The sequence below is a fragment of the Oncorhynchus keta genome, chromosome 32 (genome assembly GCF_023373465.1).
Source record: "Oncorhynchus keta strain PuntledgeMale-10-30-2019 chromosome 32, Oket_V2, whole genome shotgun sequence".
Taxonomy (NCBI): Eukaryota; Metazoa; Chordata; class Actinopteri; order Salmoniformes; family Salmonidae; genus Oncorhynchus; species Oncorhynchus keta.
In genome coordinates, this window is record NC_068452.1 from 6018199 (window position 1) to 6043484 (window position 25286).

Consider the following 25286-nt stretch of genomic DNA (forward strand, 5'->3'; position numbering starts at 1 on the left):
TTCAGTTCTTTCCACAGATTCTCGATTGGATTCAGGTCTGGACTTTGACTTGGCCATTCTAACACCTGGATATGTTTATTTTTGAACCATTCCATTGTAGATTTTGCTTTATGTTTTGGATCATTGTCTTGTTAGAAGACAAATCTCCGTCCCAGTCTCAGGTCTTTTGCAGACTCCATCAGGTTTTCTCCCAGAATGGTCCTGTATTTGGCTCCATCCATCTTCCCATCAATTTTAACCATCTTCCCTGTCCCTGCTGAAGAAAAGCAGGCCCAAACCATGATGCTGCCACCACCATGTTTGACAGGGTGGATGGTGTGTTCAGGGTGATGAGCTGTGTTGCTTTTACGCCAAACATAACGTTTTGCATTGTTGTCAAAAAGTTACATTTTGGTTTCATCTTACCAGAGCACCTTCTTCCACATGTTTGGTGTGTCTTCCAGGTGGCTTGTGGCAAACTTTAAACGACACTTTTTATGGATATCTTTAAGAAATGGCTTTCTTCTTGCCACTCTTCCATAAAGGCCAGATTTGTGCAATATACGACTGATTGTTGTCCTATGGACAGAGTCTCCCACCTCAGCTGTCGATCTCTGCAGTTCATCCAGAGTGATCATGGGCCTCTTGGCTGCATCTCTGATCAGTCTTCTCCTTGTATGAGCTGAAAGTTTAGAGGGACGGCCAGGTCTTGGTAGATTTGCAGTGGTCTGATACTCCTTCCATTTCAATATTATCGCTTGCATAGTGCTCCTTGGGATGTTTAAAGCTTGGGAAATCTTTTTGTATCCAAATCCGGCTTTAAACTTCTTCACAACAGTATCTCGGACCTGTCTGGTGTGTTCCTTGTTCTTCATGATGCTCTCTGCGCTTTTAACGGACCTCTGAGACTATCACAGTGCAGGTGCATTTATACGGAGACTTGATTACACACATGTGGATTATATTTATCATCATTAGTCATTTAGGTCAACATTGGATCATTCAGAGAACCTCACTGAACTTCTGGAGAGAGTTTGCTGCACTGAAAGTAAAGGGGCTGAATAATTTTGCACGCCCAATTTTTCAGTTTTTGATTTGTTAAAAAAGTTTGAAATATCCAATAAATGTCATTCCACTTCATGATTGTGTCCCACTTGTTGTTGATTCTTCACAAAAAAATACAGTGTTATATCTTTATGTTTGAAGCCTGAAATGTGGCAAAAGGTCTCAAAGTTCAAGGGGGCCGAATACTTTCGCAAGGCACTGTATATACTGTGTCTATAAACTAGTTGCCATGGTGGTCGTTACATTTATAAATGCGTATTTAAGCATTTACAAGGATTTGTAGTACATTGTAGTTAACATTTTTAAATAATTTATACATATTACAAATTATCATTTAAGATGATAAAACATGCTGGACATACTATTGTGTATCTCACCTTGTTAACGTAGACAGCACTGAACCCACTCTGAGACATTTCTTTAGTCAAGTTTCCAGCCAGAGCAGTCTTGGAACCTAGAACATACAAACACTGATATTAGTAGTGATACATTGATACTTCTACTGTGGAATATTTTGAGTAAGGTGTTATCACCAGAAATAAATACCAGTATATTTCAGGAAGTGACCAGTAGTGCCACCTTGTGTTTTTTAAATGAATAACAACTTTCAGTTGACAGGGACTTTGCTGAAAAATAAGTAAGTAGTACTAAGAGTTTATCTGAATCCACAGTTGTACCTTCAATGTTGAAGATCTTTTTTTGAAAGTTGTCTAGGATTCCTTTTAGTTCGTTGTAGTCCTGGATGAGGAAAGTGTTGTTCTCTTTTGGCTCTGATGCCAGGGACTTGAGTTTCGTCAAATCAACGTTCTTGACCTGCCAAGAAATATATAAATTGAGGGCAGGAATTATAGTGACGTCTAATTTCCCTTTCAATATGAATGATATTTAAACATCCACATCACAGTGGTCTAAGACACTGCATCTCAGTGCTAGAGGCGTCACTACAGACAACCTGGTTCAAATCCAGACTATCACAACCGGCCATGATTGTGAGTCCCATAGGGCGACGCACAATTGGCCCAGTGTCGTCCGAGTTTGGCCGGTGTAGGCCATCACTGTAAATAAGAATTTGTTCTTAACCGACTTGCCTAGTTAAATAAAGGTGAAATAAAAAACTGGGACGTTGGACTGGACCCTTGAGACTAGGAGTAATAATAAAAACTCTATTTGTATACAAGTCACAAAGTGCTTCACATCATAAAATAAAAAGTAATAACAACGACAGGAGGAAAGAGAATGAAGAACCGTTTTCAACCTAGACTTTGAAATGGTCAACAATGGCCTGTCAGAGGATCTCAGGCTGCATCCAGGCTCATAGGGAGATAAAATATATAATAAATGGAATGGCGCTTAACCAAGCCTTAAAAATGGAATCCTTAATTCTCCTTCCACCAAAGGCAAACGCAAAGCCTAGAATCAAGACTAAACATTGACAGCGCTCTTATGCCTGCAAAAATGATGTGATGGAACACACCTGACTAATCAGAAACACCTGTCAATCCAGTTGTCCCAATACTTTAGGTGCCCTGAAATATAGGAACTACTGTGTTGTCATTTCTAAATGGTACAAAACAATATTTACACAAATACCCTCAAATAAAATCTAATAGTCTGTACTTTAACCTCATAGTAACTGTTTCATTTCAAATCCAAACTTTTGGAGTATAGAGCCAAAAGAAAAAGAAGTGCTTCACTATCCCAATAATTACGGAGGGCGCTGTATTTCTTAGATGATATCATAAAAGCAGGTCTGGACAACCTTCTTTACATGCAGCTCGAGGTTCGGTGGGGGCCAAATAAAATAACTTCAGATTTCTTATCATTGAGCTGGATAAATTGTCAAACATCTAATATTTGATGTCAACAAGACACTTGTGAATGGAAGCTACGCTAGCTTGGTCACTGGGTCTTATTGGTAAATAGAGCTGCGTGCATAGCAGTGAAACGGAATGTTGTGAATGCGGGTGATACCACCAAGGGGAAGAATTGACAGGGGCCACTATAGGGCTGTTTCGGTGACCGTATTACTGCAGCACAGGCACTCATGAGTCATGACCGCAGTCAAATTCTGTGTTACATGGTAATGTCCTCTTGTGCACTCCGGACATGCTTTAGTATTACCCAACTCGCTAATGACCATCAGGTGGCTAATGGCCTGTTACTCAGAGCTGTATTGTCCCTCTAACCACTCTGACATCAATGTAAATGTAATCAAAAATCACATCAAACACTTAGCCTGCATTATACAACGTTGGGTAGCACCACCCACACCTCATTGAGCATTGTGATACAACAGGTTGAAACTGAGTGGACAACATAGGCTTTGCAACAACATCGAGAACAACGAACACAATGAAATGGACAGCACTTTCTAAGGTGATGATTAATTCAAAACACCCATATGCATAGAGCTTATGCTTATATAGGTCTATATATGTAGATAAAATACAGATCTGATGTCACATTTAGATAAGTATTCAGACCCTTTACTTTGTTGAATAACCTTTGGGAGCAATTACAGCCTTGAGTCTTCTTGGGTATGATGCTACAAGCTTGTCACAGTTTCTCCCCTTCTTCTCTGCAGATCCGCTCAAGCTAAGTCAGGTTGGATGGGGAGCGTCTCTGCACAGCTATTTTCAGGTCTATTTTCAAGTTCGGTCTCTGGCTGAGCCCCTCAAAGACATTCAGAGACATGACCCGTAGCAACTCCTGCGTTGCCTGGGCTGTGTGCTTAGGGTCATTGTCCTGTTGGAAGGTGAACCTTCACCACAGTCTGAGGTCCTGAGCGATCTGGAGCAGGTTTTCGTCAAGGATCTCTCTGTACTTTTCTCCGTTCATCTTTGCCTTGATCTCGACTAGTCTCCAAGTCCCTGACGCTGAAAAACATCCCCACGGCATTATGCTGTCACCACCATGCTTCACCGTAGAGATGGTGCCAGGTTTCCTCCAGACGTGACACTTGGCATTCAGGCCAAAGAGTTCAATCTTGCTTCATCAGACCAGAGAACCTTGTTTTTCTTTTGGCAAACTCCAGGGGGCTGTCATGTGCATTTTACTGATGAGTGGCTTCCGTCTGGCCAAACTACTATAAAGGCCTGATTGGGTGAGTGATACAGAGATGGTTGTCCTTCTGGAAGGTTCTTCCATGTCCAATCAATTGAATTTACCACAGGTGGACTCCAATCAAGTTGTAGAAACACCTCAAGGATGATCAGTGAAAACAGGATGCACCGGAGCTCAATTTCGAGTCTCATAGCAAAGGGTTATGAGACTCGAAATTGAGCTCAGGTGCATCCTGTTTTCACTGATCATCCTTGAGATGTTTCTATATATATATATATGCACATTACACACACATTTGCAAACATTTCTAAAAACCTGTTTTCGCTTTGTCATTATGGGGTATTGTGTGTATCTTGCTGAGGATTTTTTTGATTTAATCATTTTTTGTGTAACATATCAAAATGTGGAAAAAGTCAAGGGGTCTGAATACTTTCCGAAGGCACTGTATACAATACATAGACTACAGCATATTACACATGGCAGAATGATTTTTTTTTTTAAACACTAATTTAAGATTGGTACATAATTGGTTGAGCCTAATGAAGAAAATTCAGAGTTAGCCTACAATTATAGCGCATTTGTATTTGATTTTGAATAGTTGTGAAACATGTTACTATCGATGTTCCCTAACAGATTTCACTTGGTTTCCCAAATTAAGCACTCGGTAGCTGCAGGGACAGGGTTGGAGAGCCCATGGCATACAGAGTTTGGGCAGAATATCACCTGTCACGCAGTGAAATAACCGGAGTAGTTTGACCAATGCCAGTCAAATATTTACAAGCGAGAAAGTGGCCTCCATTCGCTATTCGAGTTTTCGAGGCACGAGTGTGGTCCTCTAACCAAGATGAGACTCTGGCAGACAGTTTATTCTTGGTTTTAACTGGTGCCACTGAGTCTAACGTAGCCTGACATACATTATGTAATTGAACCTGTTCAGCAAATCATCAGTGTGATGACACAGAACAGGATCCTTAGTAGAGGATTAAAAAGCATTTGTAAATTTACTAGCAGTTGTGGAGGTATTGATGGGTGAGGGAGTGGGAACAGACACATTTTTAGGTGGAGGAGAAAGCATTTTAAAAGCAATACTGATATGGTCAGAGACACACACATCAACAGTTTCCAAGTTATCAATATTCAGACCATAGGACAGCACAAGATCAAGAGTATGGCCTTTGTTGTGTGTAGGCCCTGTGGCATGTAGCACAATGTTAAAGGATTCTAACAGGTTAAAGATGCACGATGCAGAAATCACTCTGCCATTTTCTGGTTGCTGAACTTCTAATAGTTTGCTTAATTTCAGTTTGTGAACAAGAGAATCACTGTACCATCCAAACCGCTGTAAAATATATTTTCCATGATCAAATATATTGTATTTTCAGCTGTTTCAGGCTGGTGTACAAAATTGAAAGTAAAAGATGCAAAATCGAAACTTAAAAACGGGGAGCATAGAAATAGCGCACATAGAAGATATCTACCAGAGCTACCTCTTCTTAGACATGCATTCAATGAGAATGACAGATCTATAACACACATTTCTATGTGAAATTGGTCAGGTGGCCCAAAAAGGTACATACATTGCAGCTTTAAAAAACTCCCAACTAGTGTGATATTTGGGAAACACACATAAATGTAAGCAGCATACATTGAAATCATACATTAAAAGCATTAACACTAGTATACACTGGTGATCTACTAGTCGAAACGGCCATATGCCAATATATTTGCACCTCGGTGAACTTCAAGTGAAACAATTTGAAAATGTACCTCAATCCAGGGATGGAAGGTGTTGCTGTACTCCTAATTATCCCACAACAATTTATGGTAAATCGAGAAGATAAAAATACTGCTTCTTTAGCATTAGCTAACTAGCACACGAATGAACACTTGTAATGGAATTAAGTCATACAATTGTGTGGTGTTGTGTAGGGGGTATTATAGATATTATAGGACTTACCCCGATGACAAAGCGGATGATGTTTTTCTTATCACTTCTTTCGATAGAGTTGAACCTTTTATCAGTATCGCTGGGATTTCCATCTGTTATTATGACCAGTACTTTAGTTGCATCTGCGGTGGCGCCGGCAGCTTGTTTTTCAAAAATGTTTTTCCTAAAATAGATGTATTCAAACAACAGATCAAGCTATCTTTCTTACACCACAATCCCCTTTGATCAGATTCGGAGTATTCGGTCAGAACTTTGAAAGTAAAACTGATTCATAATTATCAACTGGGACCTACAAGACAAAGTCTATTGCCTTATGTGTGTTGGTTAGATCAGCCATGTGCTCTTCTTTCCAAAGTTTAGTCAAGGCTCTCCCCTCTTGGTAGTCTCTGAAGTTGAAAACTGTCCTGGTGTTTGTTGAGAACTGAACCGCTGCAAACTGTCATTTATAAAAGAGGAAGAGATGACTAATATTGATTTCATACCATACTTTCCATGCAGCAACATGGGTGAATAGCACATACACTCTTAGAATTAGTGGCGACTCGAGGAACCCTGAAGATCCTCAAGGAACCATTGCAAGTCAAGTGGTTCATATTTGCACCTTTGGTTAGTTGAGGGGTTCTTGGAGGAACTTTGAATGGTTCAATGTAGCATTGGGTTCGTGGAGGAACCCTAGATTGGAGGCGTGGCTTAGTAGGGGCATGGCTTTAAAATACTGTATATATTTTGTAGGCCACCCGTAAGAGTAAATGTCGCTCCTGTTGATCTGTTCTGGTGTATTGTCATCACATGTGAAGGTTAAACACTAATATTTTTGTAGTGTCAATGAGGCTTACAGAGGTGTTCCTCAAGAGCCTATGCTCTTCCAAAATGGAAATAGTTGGCACTTTATTACTATATGTGAACATAATTAATATTATTAACATTTTATTTAAATATATAATATGTATAAATATTCAAGGATTTAGTTTGCAGTGTGAAAATGAACATGATGAACAGGAATGAAATTGTCCAAAAAGTCTGAAAGCCCTGGCTTCAATATGATAGGCTCCCAGCACTTCAAACTAAGGTTATGGTTTGAAACTTTACACAGAGGGGTGCCTCAAGGAACCTGTTTGAACTGGAAAGGCTATTCTGTTGTGGCAACCCAAAAGGTTCTTCTAGGCACCTTTACTTCTAAGAGTGTAGATAAACAGATGTATGTTCAGCAACCTCGTGAGCATGTTTTAAGTTATGAGCTTTAAAAGGGATGAATACCTTAATTGAGGAGTTTTTTAGGGTTGTCATGATATTGTTTATGAAACCTTTGTTTTCATCAAATTCTTCCGTTGTCATGCTTGCTGATCCGTCAAAGAGGAAAACGAGGTCCACTATTTTCTTAGTACATTCTGGAAGAGAAAGTGAATTACATAAATGTATATGATGGATAACACTCACAACATTCTTCACATATTCAGGAATCCAGATCTTATCATTCACAATTAATATTTTGTGACCTAATTATAATGTAATTTAGCATGACATGAATAAACAGTCAATACATACCAAAAATCTTAGGTTATCTACAAATGTGTTCAAGTTTCACTGTTATACCTTGGAAAGCAGGTGTGAAGTTCGAGGTGATCTGGAGCTGGCTGTTGAACTGATAACAGATACTGTTCAGATAGGAGTTCCCATCACACTCGTGTGCCAGGCCAGGGCTGCAGGCCTGAATAAGGAGATACGTCATTGTAAATTAGAGTGACCAGACATCCCCGGAAGTATCCCCGTTTTTAACAGTGCATTAAAAACAGACTGCAAAGTGAAATAATATTTGACGTGGCAAGAAAGACCAGGCAGCAGAGCCTACCGGTTAACGTCTCAATTGCGTTGTGCTTGTTTTGTCCAGCAGAGCGGGCTGCTCGCTATAGCAGCTTCATTCACTCTTCTACTAACTACTTGCTCGCTCTAGTTTTAGAGAAAACTGCTGTGGAAAACTCGGCCAGAACCTAAAAGGTGTCAAGTGAATCCACAACATCACCACAAACGTCTTTTCAAGCCAGGTAAGTTACAATCGTTTGAGATACTAGCTAGTAATTTTATAATGTCTCAATTTATTCTATAGATAGATGATCTGCTCTATAAGGTTTTAAATGGGTTATGCTAGCTAACATTAGCTATGTCGACTAAGTTATCTAGCTAGGATCGCTTGTTACTGTCATGGTTAAAGGTTAAAACACGTCCACATGTAAATATGCAGTGGACGGGCTATTTTGAAAATATGATTTTATTAAATGTGTGCACAATTAATTCGGAGAATATTTATTTGTAGATTACAGTTGAAATGGTTTGGCATTATAATAAGTAGTGTGAAAATATATTTTGACATTTTCATGGAAAACATTAGCATAATGTTTTCTGTTAGAGAGTGGAGAGGAAGGAAAGGAAGACTGGATAGGAAGAAGAGTGAAAGAGAGAGGAGGAAAGATGGTAGAAATGAGAGCCTGAATTTATTATTCCAAACAATGTGATGCAAAAATGAGGAAAGCAATGGGAATCCGATTGATTTTATCTAAGCTGTAAACTAACTCACTCTTGTACATCGTGAAATTGATAAAAAACGATATTCCAGATCACCTGAATGCCAATACCAATTTATTATTCCAACAAAATCAATGACATGACCTTTTTCTGAGATAAAATACAAAAATGGCGGGTAAGGCAATGCAATGGTAATGTCCTGTTAAACAGCTATTTTATCTGTCCAATAGTGTAAATAAAACACTATAAAGAGTTTATATAATGTGTCAACTCACTTTGAAGGTTTGTACATTTGCCTTTTTAGGTCTGTACAATTGACCAGTGGCTTTTGAGTCGATCCTTGCAAAAAACATTGACTAGGTTTACTGTCCATTTCTTGTTTTTAAACAATCAACTGTGGAATGATTTTAAGACATAAATAGTTGCTCCTGTTTCCAATGAAATCAATGTAACAGGGTCAGTTTTCCTTGATGTCAACACAGCTGCCCATTAGTTTTCTGCATGTTTCAATGAAGGTAATTTGCTACGGAATGGGGTCTTTTTTGTTATTAAAGATTGGAGAGGAAGGGTGGGAAATGAAGAGAAAAAATGAGTGATAGTGAGTGTAAAGAGTGAAAGAGTGAAAAAGAATGAGTGATAGTGAGAAGGAGAGATGTCCTGTGGGGAAACAGCTTTTTTTCACTCGATCTGTCCAATTTATCACCTTATCACAGATTAGGTTGAGAATGTAAATAAAACACTATAAAGAGTTTATATAATGTGTCATTACATACCTAATTTGAAGGTTTGTGTTGAATTTGAATCGGGTTTTTCGGGTGGTGCTAAATTGATCTTCAGAAGTAAACAGTGGCTTTTGAGTCAAGATCATGAGATCACGGTTTTGCGTGTACTTGCAGTGATGAGTTTGAATAAAGAAGTTTCCCCCCGTTTCTGTCCATTTCTTGTTTTTAAACAATGAGAGAAGTGCTACACCTGGTGGAGAATGGCTTTAAGACATAAATAGTTGCTTTCTGTAGTGTTTCTGTAACGTTGTTTTCTCACGTCACAATGTGCGATGTAACGGAGGGGAATTGTCAGTTTTATCAAGATTTCTCCTGGAAATGTTTTAACACTCTAGAGCCATTACCATGTCCATCAACGCTTGAATAGAAAGAGCCGCAGAGTGAAGAACAATTCAGAAACTCAGTAAATTCAAAGAAGAGAGAGTTACGGAAGTTCACATTTTTAAGTCAACACAGTCGCTACAGTCCCATTAGTTTTCTTTGCAGCCTTGTTTGAATGTCGCGGTTGCACACATTTGTACGGAATGGGGTGAGTTTACATTACTATTCGTTATTGAAGATTGGAGAGGAAGGAGAAGAAGAAATGAAGGGAGTAAAACGATTGAAGTGAGGAGAGTGTAGAAGAGTGAGGTGGAAAGGTAAAGAGAAGGAAGACGAGTGAAGAAAAGAGGAGGAGAAAGATTGGAGCAGAAGAAAAAGTTAAGAGTAAGAAGAGCAGACAGAGGAGGTACAATGGCTCTTTCCAAGAAACGGAATGAATGATAAATGGACAGCAGCAAGAAATAGGCTCACTGTTCCTACGCTTATTGTGAAGACAAACTTCAACTTCCCCTGCCAGGAGTTCACGGTGAAACTGGCCAAAGAGAGCAATCCTGAATAAGATACATTCTTCTGAGAAATATACAGATTAGGTTGGTATAAGTGGTAACTACATAATATAATCTCATCATCGTCTTATTTCTTTATTATGTTGTTAAGTATTTCACATAGACTATTGTCTGTTTTTTCAATTTTGCTCATGTTCTCTTATGCTCTTCTTCTACCCAGGCTACAAGGACCCATGAATGGCTGTTCAGATCGGACAGTTCTGTCTAGTCTTTAGTGTTTCTGTAATACAGTTGTTTTCTCTGTCACAATGTGCCTGTTAGACTAAATACACGAAACCGGAATTGTCCCCATTTTTTTATTTAATTGATAATAACATTGGATATTTTAATGATATATTGACCGCCGAACTGGAAATATCCCCGGTTTTAATTTCAGAAATCTGGTCACCTTATTGTAAATGTGATAAAATAATGGATTGTCTGGTGGACCTCAGATGTCTTCAAAAGAGAGAGTTACTGGAAGTTGCCATGATCATTTTTAGATTGCTGAGGTGTTGTTTTATAACTCAAGTGAAACAAGTCATTTAGGTTTACACAGGCAGCCCAATTCTGATCTTTGTTCCACTAATTGGTGAGCTGATCTGATTGGTCAAAAGACCAATTCATGAAGAACAATTCAGAATCGGGCTGCCTATGTAAATGCTGCCAAACAAATTACATATGTACGGTACACTCACATGGAGTATTTGAAAACAAGAACGTGATCAAATTAAATATTTGGTAGTTTATCTTACAGTGAACGTTGGAGGAGAAGTAGGTTGTGCAACCATAGACAGTCCAATGTACTTGATTGTGTCAGTTTCTGTTGAAAGGGGAAAGGCAGGAGTGCAGAATCAACTAGTGTTTCTCATTTTCAAGATCCTGTTGACATTTCAACAATATTTTAATACTCGATTAGCCATGGTTACCGTGAATAGGTGTTAAATGTTTCTAAATTGCAGTCCAGTAAGTACAGTATAGTGTATCATCAACATCCATCTCTACCTTGAGGAGTGTAACAGTCTGTACAGTTTGTTCGGTCTTGAGCACATCTACAGATTCCACCAGATCCATTCTTCTGATATGGCGCACTGACCATTACCCTGTGGGTGAGAAATAAAAATGTTAGTTCGGTCGATTTAGATGAGACTGCATCCACTTCTATTACATATGATACACTTTAGATCAAGAATGGTTGCATAACATTTCTGACAATGTTGGTAAATTACTGTTGTATATCTGTTTTCTTTCGGTTACTAAGGTTAGAATAGCAACTGCATGGCGAAAGAGGAAAGCACGATGTTGTCAGAGGTGTGATATGACAGAACACAAGTCAGAATTTCCATCCCGTCAATGTATGCATAACTGATACACTGATGCATAACTGATACACTGATGCATAACTGATACACTGATGCATAACTGATACACTGATGCATAACTGATACACTGATGCATAACTGATACACTGATGCATAACTGATACACTGATGCATAACTGATACACTGATGCATAACTGATACACTGATGCATAACTGATACACTGATGCATAACTGATACACTGATGCATAACTGATACACTGATGCATAACTGATACACTGATGCATAACTGATACACTGATGCATAACTGATACACTGATGCATAACTGATACACTGATGCATAACTGATACACTGATGCATAACTGATACACTGATGCATAACTGATACACTGATGCATAACTGATACACTGATGCATAACTGATACACTGATGCATAACTGATACACTGATGCATAACTGATACACTGATGCATAACTGATACACTGATGCATAACTGATACACTGATGCATAACTGATACACTGATGCATAACTGATACACTGATGCATAACTGATACACTGATGCATAACTGATACACTGATGCATAACTGATACACTGATGCATAACTGATACACTGATGCATAACTGATACACTGATGCATAACTGATACACTGATGCATAACTGATACACTGATGCATAACTGATACACTGATGCATAACTGATACACTGATGCATAACTGATACACTGATGCATAACTGATACACTGATGCATAACTGATACACTGATGCATAACTGATACACTGATGCATAACTGATACACTGATGCATAACTGATACACTGATGCATAACTGATACACTGATGCATAACTGATACACTGATGCACATTAGTCATGGGCATTGGGTGCAGCTGACATCATTTAAGAAAGTAAATAAGAATATAATATGTGGATGCTACCATGAAAGGATCATCCTCAATGAGTCTTGAATAATAATGAGTGAGAAAATTACAGAGGCATAACTCCCCTGTTATTGTAATGGTGAGAGGTTCACATGTCTTGGGGTGTGATATTTGTACGTCTAACATTCAAAAGGTGTTGTACTTTCTAAACGCTTCACCAGACATGGATGAAGATACCCTGAAATTAAAGCTGCCAGACTGCACTTTAACCTCATAGTCATTATATAATTTAAAATCCAAAGTGCTGGAGTACAGAGCCAAAACAACAACAAATGTGTAACTGTCCCAATACTTTTGGAGCTTACAGAGACACATATATTTCTAAATACATTGCTATGGATATATTTAGTGCATGTTTGCAGACACAGGAATATTTTTCTGGTCATTTTTGTTTCCTCAGGTGTGTGATACTGTTTTGCAGATGTTTGTAACATAATACTTCGCATTTTTCACTATCACGATAACAATAACACTTGCCCTTTCTCCTTGCCAGAAATGAACTGCAGGACCTTGTAACCAAAGAAATCCTTTTCCTCCCCCTTGTAGATTTTGGGGTTTGCTTCATCTATGTTGAAAGCCATTGAAGAGACAGCTGGCAAAGAAAAGGAAGAAGGGTACAATCGGATGACAGACAACTATTTGGGTTAGATGCATAAAAATGATATTCGTAAATATTTGCTGTCTAGTAGGCCTAATCCACGATGTACAATAAAATACATAATTTAAACAGCATTTCACACAAATATTAGATATCTGATCTTCCCTACAACACAGGAAATAATTTCATATTTTCGATTGTGGTCAGTGATACCCGGTGCAGGTGCTATGGGGGCGTTGGGGCGGGGGGCAAAGCCTCCCTAAATGGACTTTTGTGCCCACCCAAAAAACCTTCTATCAACATTTGGATACAGTTATTTATTGATATAAATATTACTGCACCAGAGCTACATGCTCTAGCCAGTCAAACTGCCTGCCAGTTCATTGCCAACCCTGCAGCCTATTTTATACTCAGCAAGGAAGAGCAAGCTGCTTCTCCCTATTAGTTCCACAAAATTGCTCAAAATAAGTGACCAAACTATTTTGCTATTCCTGGGATTTGCTTTGAGCTAGGATACTCGTGCCAGAGCTATTATCAATAGAGAGAGGAGAGGGGAAGAGAGCAAGACGGGAATAGTGCAAGGCGGGAATAATGAAGACAGATGTGTTACAAATTTATGGTAATTCATATATTAATCAATCATTCGTAGGCCTATGCTGCCATGCTACCTGACCTGTGCTATGCAAGACAGGCAATAATATCCACCAGAGACAGATTTAAATATAATATAGGCCTTCATAATAAAGGTCTACTATCGCATTGCTGTCTCTCTCTCCCCCTTCAAACTTTCCTTGTCAATTCATTTGGTAGGCTACATTGTTTTAGCATTATCCAAGGCCTAGGCTTTTAATAGCCAACATTTTTATGAAAGGAGAAATGTGATTTGCTGTTGTGTGTTTGAAATGCGCTGGTGGCTTTAAATGGTGGGTCCTTTTGACGGGTATGCGTGCGAGTTTGCTCATTCTCTCTATGTCCATTCAAAACGTTTCCTAAAGTAAATTCATACATTTCTGTTGTTGCGCATTCACTATTCCCGTCTTGCACTATTCACGCATCTCTGTAGTTATCAATTTGGCCGAGCGCTTGGCCTCTGGCTATGGTCCTGATATTGACACTCCTACAGCGGAGACGCACAAAACAGGCAAGTGCTGGGCTGCACATCGTCTAGATAACCCAGGTTAGCTTATACGTGTCTCCATTTTTACCTGGGCTTCTCCCAAATCGTTACAACATGTACACTACATGTGGCGCCGCTGTGTTCTGAATTAAATTTAGGCTAACAGTTGGTGAAAGATGTTTTTGCCCTGTGTCCCATAATTGGTTAGTCCAGCCCAAATAAATGGCTCTGGTCCAGTGTGTGTTGGAACCTTCATTGTTGATGCTTTGCTTATTGGTTATGTGTTGCATTGCCACAGAACCATGTCGGTGGAATATTCGTTGCTTATATTATAAATAGCCTAACTATAAATATAGCATCAAACAGTACCCCCCAGCTGATCATAGTCTGGCGCTGGCTCTGGTGAGAACAAGTAAAGGTTCAGTCTGGAAGATGTGCACATGGATGAAAAGGTGCATAAACATATTTTGAGGAATCATCATTTACATTTTGTTGGGCTGAACATAGGTGTGCTATAGGCTACTGTGGTTCAACCAGAACTGCCATCAATAGTTAACGGAGCTGTAACATTGTAAATAACTTCTTTATGACTTTTTCACTGTGAAAAATTTGTGATAAATGGCCAATAGTTCATGCTTATCATTGACTGTCTCAAAAACATGAATCGACAATGAAGTTGTATCTAGTTTTAAAAGGTTAAGTGGCCTGTGGTTCAAACCAACTACTATCTAGTTTTAAAAGGTTAAGTGGCCTGTGGTTCAAACCAACTACTATCTAGTTTTAAAAGGTTAAGTGGCCTGTGGTTCAAACCAACTCCTGCCTTAAATTGAAAAAAGTGGAAGACGGTTACCTTTATTGACGTGAAAAAACAGGATACTGTATGACTAGTTCTGTTTTCTAAAAAGCCCCCAAATAGTGACAATGGAGCAACTAACAAGTCAATGAAATTCAGAGCATTGGATTTTGATTTGGTTGGGATCTCCATTAGCCGATGGCAACATTAGGCTCCTTCCTTTTACATAAATGATCCTTGTGCAAGTTAAGCATCCATTTTGAAAGCATATCCTCCTCTACAGTACTTCAAGTTTGTCTATTGATTACAATGGTGTGAACAGTTCAACATATTTAGATTTAGTCAGGAATAGCAAAACTAAAACTAAACTGTAATTTAGTGTAAATGTAATTTAAAACGTGTAATATTGAAAGTAATTTACTTGTTTCTACTAGTTGAGCTGACGATGTTTTGTACAACCCCTTTAATATGTAATTGAATATTAAGCAGAGTGAAATCCTGATAGTCAGCACTTACCCATGGCTGCCACGCAGGTGAGCAGGCAGAGGGGTCCTTGCCTGGACATCTTCTCTTCTCCTTCACTTTGTTCACTAGCATGCAGTGAGGAAAATATTGCACCACTCAACCTTTGCAAATGAAACTTACTCCTCTTCCTGCACTTTGTTTCCTGTGTGCCTCACTCACGAAAGTAGCTGCAGTGAATCACTATCATTTGGGTGAGAAAGTGGTTGTACATGTTTTATGCAGCTTCCTCTTTTGCCATGATTGGTATAGGTACATTGCCCCGTCCCCTTCTTGTATACTTCCCCAGTGAGAATACTTTATAAGTATCAAATGTGTGAACCCTGTCAAGAAAACCGGTACAGAGTACATACTACAGAGGCAACAGCAAACACATGAGAAAGCTAATTTGGCCATTCAGTTGAGTTTCATTTTGATTTCACATATGACTATAGGTTAGTTTTATTGTGTTTGAAATCACATAGGCACTAGCAGCAGCGCAAGAAAAGTTACTTTGTCTAACCTCAGACACTTCCGGATATCCGTTTGATATCATAATAATTGTAATCAAATGTTGTCCCAATTGCCACATTGTACACATTGACATTTGCTCTGATGAGATAAATAGTTAGCTAGTTGCTAAATGTCTGTCGGAGGAAGGGTGTTGGTACCTTTTTAACCACAACGGTCTTTGGCTACGCAGTGACATCAGTTTCACACTTGTACAGTGTTAAATGTTTCAACACCTTCATGTTTGCTGTTTGTGCTGTTTTGCATATCATACTTGTATTTGATGTGTGTATCTTTGCAATTACAGGTCTCATTTGCAAAAGAGACATTGGTCACAATAGGACTCCCTGTCAAAATAAGGTTAAATATAAGAAATCTTACATTAGTGTCGGGAACCCCCTATGTGTTTGGACTGTCATTGCATAACTTATTGCAGTGTGTTGTAGAGTGCAAAGTTCAGAGGATGTCCTCTGGTGATTGCAACATTTCACTTCTGTTTTGAACTATCGACACACCATCTAGAAGTTTTTGTTTGTGTTCTCTTTCTAGCTGCCTCCTCTTCTACCATATCCCAGGTCATTTGTTGCTTTTTTTGTTGGTTATCCTTATAGTTGCTTATTGTAGCATCTTTGGGTTTTAGAAAAGCGATATAAAATAATATGTAGGAAACAAAAAGCCTAATTCCTGCAAATTATTAATTGCAGAATTGCCTACATACTTGCCACTGGTTTAAAACCCTCAAGCAGGTATTCCCAAACTGGGACAATGCCGTCGGGGGTACGCCAAATTAAAATGTGATTCTATAAAATAAATAAATGTTAAAAATATTCAAATTTTCAAACAGCCCATTTACCAAGGCCCACGTCCATAGAGACACATACCAGCTCTACTGGTAGTACTGCTACTACCAGCAGTACTACACCTGCACCTGTCGACGACACAAGTTGTTCTGCTTCCACGAGCACATCCAAAGCTAGCATCAGTAATTCTACATGTGTTGTTCGACCAACTCGCATGGACACTGACAGTTGTGAATCTGATGCAGCTGAAGAGCTACTGCCTCCTTACCCGGGAAAGCACAGAACAACAGACAGGGATGTTGGACCATCGAAGAGGCGCAAATATGATGAGAACTACATTGATTTGGGGTTCACTTATATTGGAAGTAGTGTCTTTCCTCAGCCACAGTGTGTTATATGTGCAAAAGTACTATCTCACAATTCTATGAAACCTTCACTCTTGCACAGACATTTAGAAACAAATCATGCCAATTTGAGAAATAAGCCACAGGACTTTTTTGAGCGAGAATAAAGACGAGACGACTTTCGAGTAGTAAGACATGTATAAAAGCAACAGGTACCATTAATAAGAAGGTACTAGAAGCGTCTTATATGGTGAGCTACCGAGTGGTTAGGACAGGCAAGCCCCATACTATTGTGGAGGACTTCATTCTTCCAGCTGCCGCAGATATGGCTGGGACAATGTTGGGGGGGAAAGGCCAAAAAAACTATACAGACAATGCCTTCATCAAACAATAGTTTCATGACGCATCAGTGACATGGCAAGAGATGTTTTGAAACAATTACCGCTTCGCATACAAGCCTGCGAATTCTGTGCATTACAGCTGGATGAGTCAACAGACGTGGCACAGGCCTGGCACAGCTCCTGGTATATGTCCATTACATTTATGTAAATTAAGGTAGACATCCTCTTCTGGGACTCTCTGCAACAATATTCAATGTGCGGAGCAAAATTGAGGTTACAATTAAGACGTTGGAGCTCTATTCTGTCTGCATTAACAAGGACACACGTCCTGTCATCATTGTATGATTTGTTTGTGTGCAAATGAACAAAAGCTTACAAATTTGAGATAGCGAAACACCTGAGTGAGTTGGGCGTGCAATTACGCAGGTACTTTCCCAAAACGGATGACACAAACAACTGGATTCATTATCCCTTTCATGCCCTGCCTCCAGTCCACTTAACGATATCTGAACAAGAGAGACTCATCGAAATTGCAACAAGCGGTTCTGTGAAAATTGAATTTAAATCAGAAGCCACTGCCAGATTTCTGGATAGGGCAGCGCTCAGAGTATCCTGCCTTGGCAAATCGTGCTGCTAAGACACTGATGCCCTTTGCAACCACATACCTATGTGAGAGTGGATTCTCGGCCCTCACTAGCATGAAAACTAAATACAGGCACAGACTGTGTGTGGAAAATGATTTAAGACAGATTCTCTCCAATACAACCTAACATTGCAGAGTTATGAGCATCCTTTTAAGCACACCCTTCTCATTAACTAGTTGTGAGTGGCCTTCTGGCGGCCTTCTGCATCTGTGGTGGAAGATTGCCGAGCTACAGCGGTTTTTGGAAAAACCATGAAACATCCTGAAAATTGGTCTTCTCACGAAAACGAGTGTAGCGTTCGGACGGTTTGGCTTGTATGGCCACTTTATGGAAAGATAGAGCAAAACGGAGAACACTATGACCCCCACAATTGTCAGAGGACTCGTCTGAAGGTAACCGGTACCAGTTTAAAAGATTAATGGAAATATGGAGGTAGTTTTGTGCCTACCCCCAAAAAAGGGGTTCAATGTGTGTAAAACAACATCATCCAGAGCTTTCTTACATTTAACATTTACATTTAAGTCATTTAGCAGACGCTCTTATCCAGAGCGACTTACAAATTGGTGCATTCACCTTATGACATCGAGTGGAACAGCCACTTTACAATAGTGCATCTAAATCTTTTAAGGGGGGTGAGAAGGATTACTTTATCCTATCCTAGGTATTCCTTAAAGAGGTGGGGTTTCAGGTGTCTCCGGAAGGTGGTGATTGACTCCGCTGTCCTGGCGTCGTGAGGGAGTTTGTTCCACCATTGGGGGGCCAGAGCAGCGAACAGTTTTGACTGGGCTGAGCGGGAACTGTACTTCCTCAGTGGTAGGGAGGCGAGCAGGCCAGAGGTGGATGAACGCAGTGCCCTTGTTTGGGTGTAGGGCCTGATCTAGAAATAGGACAGACATTTTAAAACCTTATTCCTTTTGATGTCTTTTTTTAAAACAATTTTATTTGCCATTCATGAATGTGCTATTCGTCTTATACTCTTAAGCATTATTAACAGCTCTACTGATCTGGTTAGAAGCAAGCTAAATAAGTAGTGCCATTCTATTTCTGGAACTTCTGCATTTTTCTAGTTATTTGGTAGCTTTATTGATATCCCAATATGTTTTCTCTTAGAGGTTAAGAAGCCTATAGACCATATTATTTTATCAAAGTTGATGTGGCCATCGAATGAAACCACCATGCTACCCAACGTTGGCTCGCATAACTTTCTCCTCCGGTTGTATTGATACCAGCAGCAACTTTAATCCTGTCTTTCCACTTTATTTGTATGCTTTTTGTGTCTTTGTTTTGCTGTTTTGTTCCCTGTGGGGCTTTTATGCTATACTGGATACCACGTGTTATGACTGGGTGAGATTCTTCTTTTTGTAACAGGATCAACTCTTAATCTTGCTCTACATAAATGACATGGATTCAGTTTGTTCATGCCCTCTGTTCCAGTATGTGGATGATTGGTTTCACAAAATAATAAGGAGACCATTGAAAAGACCCTAAGCACTGAATTGACTAAAGTCAGTATCCGACAACAAACTGTCTATGCATTTAGGCAAGACAGAATGTATCCTGTTTGGTTCCAAACACAAGTGAGAAACTCTTCCAACTTCTCAGTCAAGTGTAATGGTCTAGTGGTGAAGGAGAAATGCTGCATTACATACTTGGGATATAATCTGGACCAACACATGACAGGTGAACTCATGGTTCTGAAGGTCATTGGGAAGGTTAACTACAGGACAAAGTTCCTGGCAATTAGACACCAAGTTCCTGGATAGAGACTATGTGGACCCTGACAACATCTCTGATTCTCAGTACATCACGCAGACAGGAATAAATATCTCTCTGGGAAGCAGAAGGGCGGAGGGCTGTGTTTCATGATTAATGACTCATGGTGTAATTCTGTGAACATACAGGAACTCAAGACATTTTGTTCACCCGACCTAGAATAGCTCACAATTAAATGGCTATCGTCATCGCCAAACATTTTTCATCCCACCTCAAGCCGAAACCTTGACGGCCCTCAAAAAACTTCACTGGACTTTATGAAAACTGGAAATCACATATCCTGAGGCTGCATTTATTGTAGCTGGGTATTTTAACAAAGAAATTTCGAGGACGAGGCTGCCGAAGTTCTATCAACATATTGACTGTCCTACTCGCGCTACTAAGACTCTCGACCATTTCAATTCAAACTTCCGGAATGCTTACAAGGCCCTCCCCCGCCCTCCATTTGGCAAATCTGACCACGACTCCATCTTGCTCCTCCGGTCCTATAGGCAGAAACTCAAACAGGAAGTGCCCGTGCTTCGTACTATTCAATGCTGGTCTGACCAATCGGAATCCACGCTTCAGGATTGTTTTCCACGCTTCAGGATTGTTTTGATCACTTGGGGGGCTAAAATGATTCAATATTAAAGCTTTAAACCTTTCACTAAAAGCTTCACTCATACATAAATTATACTTAAACCAAAAATGGTTCTCCAGTGGATTATCCTTTGTTCAAAAATGGCCTTTTTGCCTTCATACAGATTACAACGTTTCATTTCCGACTAATTGAAAATGAAAGTTTGTTTAAAGCATCACCCTTTTTTAAACAAGCCATACAAAGCTGGTTACAATTTCAGTTTTATTTCAGAAATGTATGTATATGTAGCAAAAAAGCTGCAAAAAACTAAGATATTTGTCCCCCGAAGATGGGGGTGGTGGAGGGGTTAATAATAAAAAAGTAAAAGAAATTTAAACAAAAATCTGTTACATGTAATGGATTACAGAAAAACTAACTGTAATCTGTTATGTTACCAGCTAAAATATTGTAATCACATTAGAGATACTTTTGAAAAACTAGATGATTACTTCTAGGATTACTTTTAAATTCAGAAAGGATGTTTGTGAGAAGAAGAGAAAAATATGACACCTTCTGTTTTCCCAATGACATTCAAATCAGCTTTGAATAAGGTGTAAGTTTAAGTTTGTTCTGCCTAAAGGAAGTCTGACCACAAGTCAGCAGAGGCTGTGGACTCTAGTTACATGACTTGACTTGGACTTGAGTCTGACTCGTCACAAATTTGATGACTTGATAGATTCAGGCTCCCGATTTGGGCTCCCGAGTAAGCACAGCAGTCTAAGGCACTGCATCTCAGTGCTAGAGGCGTCACTACAGACCCTGGTTTGATTCCAGGCTGTATCACAACCGGTTGTGATTGGGAGTCCAATTGGCCCAACGCTGTTATGGTTGGGCCAGGGTAAGACGTGATTGTAAATAAGAATTTGTTCTTAATTGACTTGCCTAGTTAAATAAATGTTCAATAAAAAATGTTTAAAAAAACAACTTGAGACTTGACTTGAAGTCTTAAGATTCAGGACTCAACTTTGATTTAAGACTGATGACTTGAAATTATCTGGCCATGTTTTGCAACATTTTGTCACTTATTTTGTGGCACAGAGTCCATGGATTACTCTCCACTCAGGCAGAGACCGTAGCCCCAACATTACCCTTGCAAGAAAAAGTGCAACAGATTGGCTAGTGAAACGCACACTCGGCCCTCTGGATGGACCAGCAAACTGAATCAACACCGGTCAGGTGCGCTAGTGAACAGATTGCTGATCTTCTGTTCCGCTATAGGATTGGGTGTAGTGCAAACGTCAAATTGCAGGGAGAGAGAATTGCCATAATAAATAAATCAAGTCTGGTGATCGACAATATTAACTATTTACTACACAAGCTCACCAATGCTTCCCACAGTTGTGTCAAGTTGGCTGAATGTGTAGCCTGTAATCTGTAAGAGAACAACAAGAGCATGTATCTTTGGCACAACTGCAGACAGATACAGGGACTACTCATAAGCCTAGACGTAGTAGGGGAACCTCAGACATGGCCATAAAGAGCGAGAGGACAGGGCACCACTGGAGATCTGAGGTTTCAGAGAGGAGTGGAGGAGAGGTGTGTGTGTGTGTGTGTGTGTGTGTGTCTGTCTGTTTCTGGAAAAAAAAGAAAATATGTACCCATAACACAGCTAAACAAACAAATGGCCCCTGGACGTCACGGACCGGTTGATGGAACATAACTTCACAAAACGTTTCAACACCCTGGTTTTCAAGTGCTTTTAAATTAAATAAATATATTCACCTTTAGTCTCGTAAGAGACCAACAAGTGCATCTGTGAATTCTCCGGTATATGAGTTTCAATTCAGAAATCTACGGAACACTAATAATGAATGCTATCCTAAGACTTTAGAAACAAATTACTTTATGAATTGACTGAATTTAAACGGAAATGACGTGTGTGAAAAGAAAGGTACCCTGAGGGAGGTCAAAACAACAACCAGACAACTCCTCTTCCTGTCCTTCCTGTGAGCTGGTCGGCCCCGGCAACTCCTCTCCTCTTCCTGTCCTTCCTGTGAGCTGGTCGGCCCCGGCAACTCCTCTCCTCTTCATGTCCTTCCTGTGAGCTGGTCGGCCCCGGCAACTCCTCTCCTCTTCCTGTCCTTCCTGTGAGCTGGTCGGCCCCGGCAACTCCTATCCTCTTCCTGTCCTTCCTGTGAGCTGGTCGGCCCCGGCAACTCCTCTCCTCTTCCTGTCCTTCCTGTGAGCTGGTCGACCCGGCAACTCCTCTCCTCTTCCTGTCCTTCCTGTGAGCTGGTCGGCTAAATGGACTCCATCTCTGGAAGGGAAGAGAAAAACAACACATACAAGCTTAACATAATATGACACCATAAAAGGTGAGATTTATGTTAACTAAATACTGCTTGTATAGTGTCATTAGTGGCATAAATATAGGAACAGTGTGGTAAAGTTGGTAATACTTGCTGTTTACTCATGGAATTTGTATTTCAGATCAAAAGATGAATATGACAGGCAAATGTTTTAGACGGCAAACTGTTTTAGGATATTTTCTAACCCAGAAACAACGGCTATACATTTGCCTCATATTAATACTTTGATCTGAAATACCAATTAGCCTACATGAGTATACTGTAAAAATGACCTACTTTACTTCACTGTCGCAACACTTATGACACTACCTGTGATGTAAAAAATAAATTAAAATGTACCATTGAACTTGGCTTAGAAAAGCAATACATGATACATTTTAACCTCAACTGTTGCTTTTCTTTGCTGAGGCAGCCTCTTCAGTATTGGCACCAGGCTCATGGTAAAGAGGGTCTCTTCATCCTCCTTCCTGTGAGCATCAGGTTGGGCTGCATCCCTCTCGACGGCTTGGAGGAGCCTCTGCTGAAATGAGTTGAGTGGATCTGGGGGCTGGTGCCTCCGATGACACCTGGTGTGACGTTGTTCCTCTTCGTTTCTCTCCTCATTTGTCTCCACGGCCACATCCTGTTCAACGAGGTCCTCAGTGGTCACTTCTGTGAGGTTCATAATCATCTCAGGTGGTCCTAGATCCAGAGGTGCTTCCTCCATTTCATCATCCTCCATGGCTGCACCGGTGGAGGTCATACTTGTGGATGATGTCGACGTTGTAGACCTCTCTGCACCGGTGGAGGTCATACTTGTGAATGATGTAGACGTTGTATACCTCTCTGCACCGGTGGAGGTCATACTTGTGGATGATGTAGACGTTGTATACCTCTCTGCACCGGTGGAGGTCATACTTGTGAATGATGTAGACGTTGTAGACCTCTCTGCACCGGTGGAGGTCATACTTGTGGATGATGTAGACGTTGTAGACCTCTGCACCGGTGGTAGTCATACTTGTGAATGATGTAGACGTTGTAGACCTCTCTGCACCGGTGGAGGTCATACTTGTGAATGATGTAGACGTTGTAGACCTCTCTGCACCGGTGGAGGTCATACTTGTGAATGATGTAGACGTTGTAGACCTCTCTGCACCGGTGGAGGTCATACTTGTGGATGATGTAGACGTTGTATACCTCTCTGCACCGGTGGAGGTCATACTTGTGGATGATGTAGACGTTGTATACCTCTCTGCACCGGTGGTGGTCATACTTGTGGATGATGTAGACGTTGTATACCTCTCTGCACCGGTGGAGGTCATACTTGTGAATGATGTAGACGTTGTAGACCTCTCTGCACCGGTGGAGTTCATACTTGTGGATGATGTAGACGTTGTAGACCTCTGCACCGGTGGTAGTCATACTTGTGAATGATGTAGACGTTGTAGACCTCTCTGCACCGGTGGTAGTCATACTTGTGAATGATGTAGACGTTGTAGACCTCTCTGCACCGGTGGAGGTCATACTTGTGGATGATGTCAACGTTGTAGGTGACGTTGAGGGTCTTGATGCACCGGTGGCGACAACACTTGTGGATGACGTAATAGAGGGTCTGGCTGTAAAATTGCCACTCGTTGCCATAGGCACAATAAATGGATCCAGAAAAGAAAGAATGTAGCAGAAGCGCCAAGGTTGCTGGCCTGAAGTTGCTGACCCAGACCTCTTCTTCTCTTTCTCTGCCCTTCTCTCTCTGATACCTGTCCCTGAGTCCTCTCCACTTCCTCCTACAGTCTTCTTCTACATAGACATGAACATGATAAGCCAAACCATCACCTAGCATAACTCTAGTTATTAGATAGCTATCATGAACATGTCACCTACTGTACACACAGACACACACACGGTTATCTGACCAAATTATCAGGGGTACAGTAGTATCTACCATTTCTATTACTATGTGTCTGACATACACACTCACACTCCTTCAAACATGATTATTTGGTAAAGTTATCAGGGGTAGTAAACTAGCATAATTTACATGACTTTCTTTCACACACACACACCTCATTGGCTAGGTTAGCAAGCTATGTTAACTAGCCACATCTAGCACAAGCTCACTACTAAACTGAGCACATCTAGCAACAGCAAGCTAGCTACCTAAATTGTCATAAATGTTTAATGCTTTTCGACCTGTCCCCAAATTAATATAATTGGTTCTGTGTTTGTTTTGATATTTCAACCTGCTTGTCGTGATCACGTTTGGTGTGGGGGGGACAAAATCATTTTGCTCACGATGGAGCATGCAGACGCGGTTTGGGCATGGCATTATTAGGCCTATATAATGTAAATTCAAAGATGGCCATTTTATGCATGTTTAACTTAAGTGTTTTGAATACCGATAACGGGTTTATTCATTTAACGGGTGAAGGCGCTTTTAGTGGAAGAAGTGCAGTGTGTTGTA

General features: G+C 40.2%; 2 protein-coding genes across 8 annotated transcripts in view; both read right to left on the minus strand.

The window, feature by feature from the left end:
• The window catches only part of LOC118365716 (integrin alpha-L-like), an 80452-nt gene extending 64737 nt beyond the window's left edge, over positions 1 to 15715 (minus strand). Inside the window, exons 1-10 of one of the 6 annotated variants that reach the window (XR_008088396.1) lie at positions 15522 to 15708; positions 12975 to 13089; positions 11229 to 11326; positions 10979 to 11046; positions 7649 to 7763; positions 7313 to 7443; positions 6349 to 6491; positions 6065 to 6218; positions 1722 to 1857; positions 1422 to 1498 (exon numbers count right to left, since the gene is read on the minus strand). Coding sequence is in view for 3 of the 6 variants with exons in the window: in XM_052490541.1 (XP_052346501.1) it covers positions 1422 to 1498; positions 1722 to 1857; positions 6065 to 6218; positions 6349 to 6491; positions 7313 to 7443; positions 7649 to 7763; positions 10979 to 11046; positions 11229 to 11326; positions 12975 to 13089; positions 15522 to 15570 (1086 nt within the window). In the remaining 3 variants the exon portion in view is untranslated. Of the gene's footprint in view, positions 1 to 1421; positions 1499 to 1721; positions 1858 to 6064; positions 6219 to 6348; positions 6492 to 7312; positions 7444 to 7648; positions 7764 to 10978; positions 11047 to 11228; positions 11327 to 12974; positions 13090 to 15521 lie in introns of all 6 variants that reach the window. The other 5 variants (XR_008088395.1, XM_052490541.1, XM_052490542.1 and 2 more) reach the window with 5 other exon arrangements.
• Positions 15716 to 18785: 3070 nt separating this feature from the next.
• On the minus strand, positions 18786 to 25280 carry LOC127914453 (uncharacterized). Of its 2 annotated transcripts, none has more exons than XM_052490554.1 (3): positions 24276 to 25280; positions 23870 to 24175; positions 18786 to 23616 (listed from the first exon to the last, which is right to left on the minus strand). In XM_052490554.1, the coding sequence occupies exons 1-3, from the start codon at positions 24663 to 24665 to the stop codon at positions 23557 to 23559; spliced, it is 756 nt and encodes a 251-aa protein (XP_052346514.1). In that variant the 5' UTR covers positions 24666 to 25280; the 3' UTR covers positions 18786 to 23556. The 2 variants fall into 2 exon arrangements, with proteins under 2 accessions (XP_052346514.1, XP_052346513.1); XM_052490553.1 differs by having other exon boundaries at positions 23870 to 24177; positions 24227 to 25280.
• Positions 25281 to 25286: the final 6 nt, after the last annotated feature.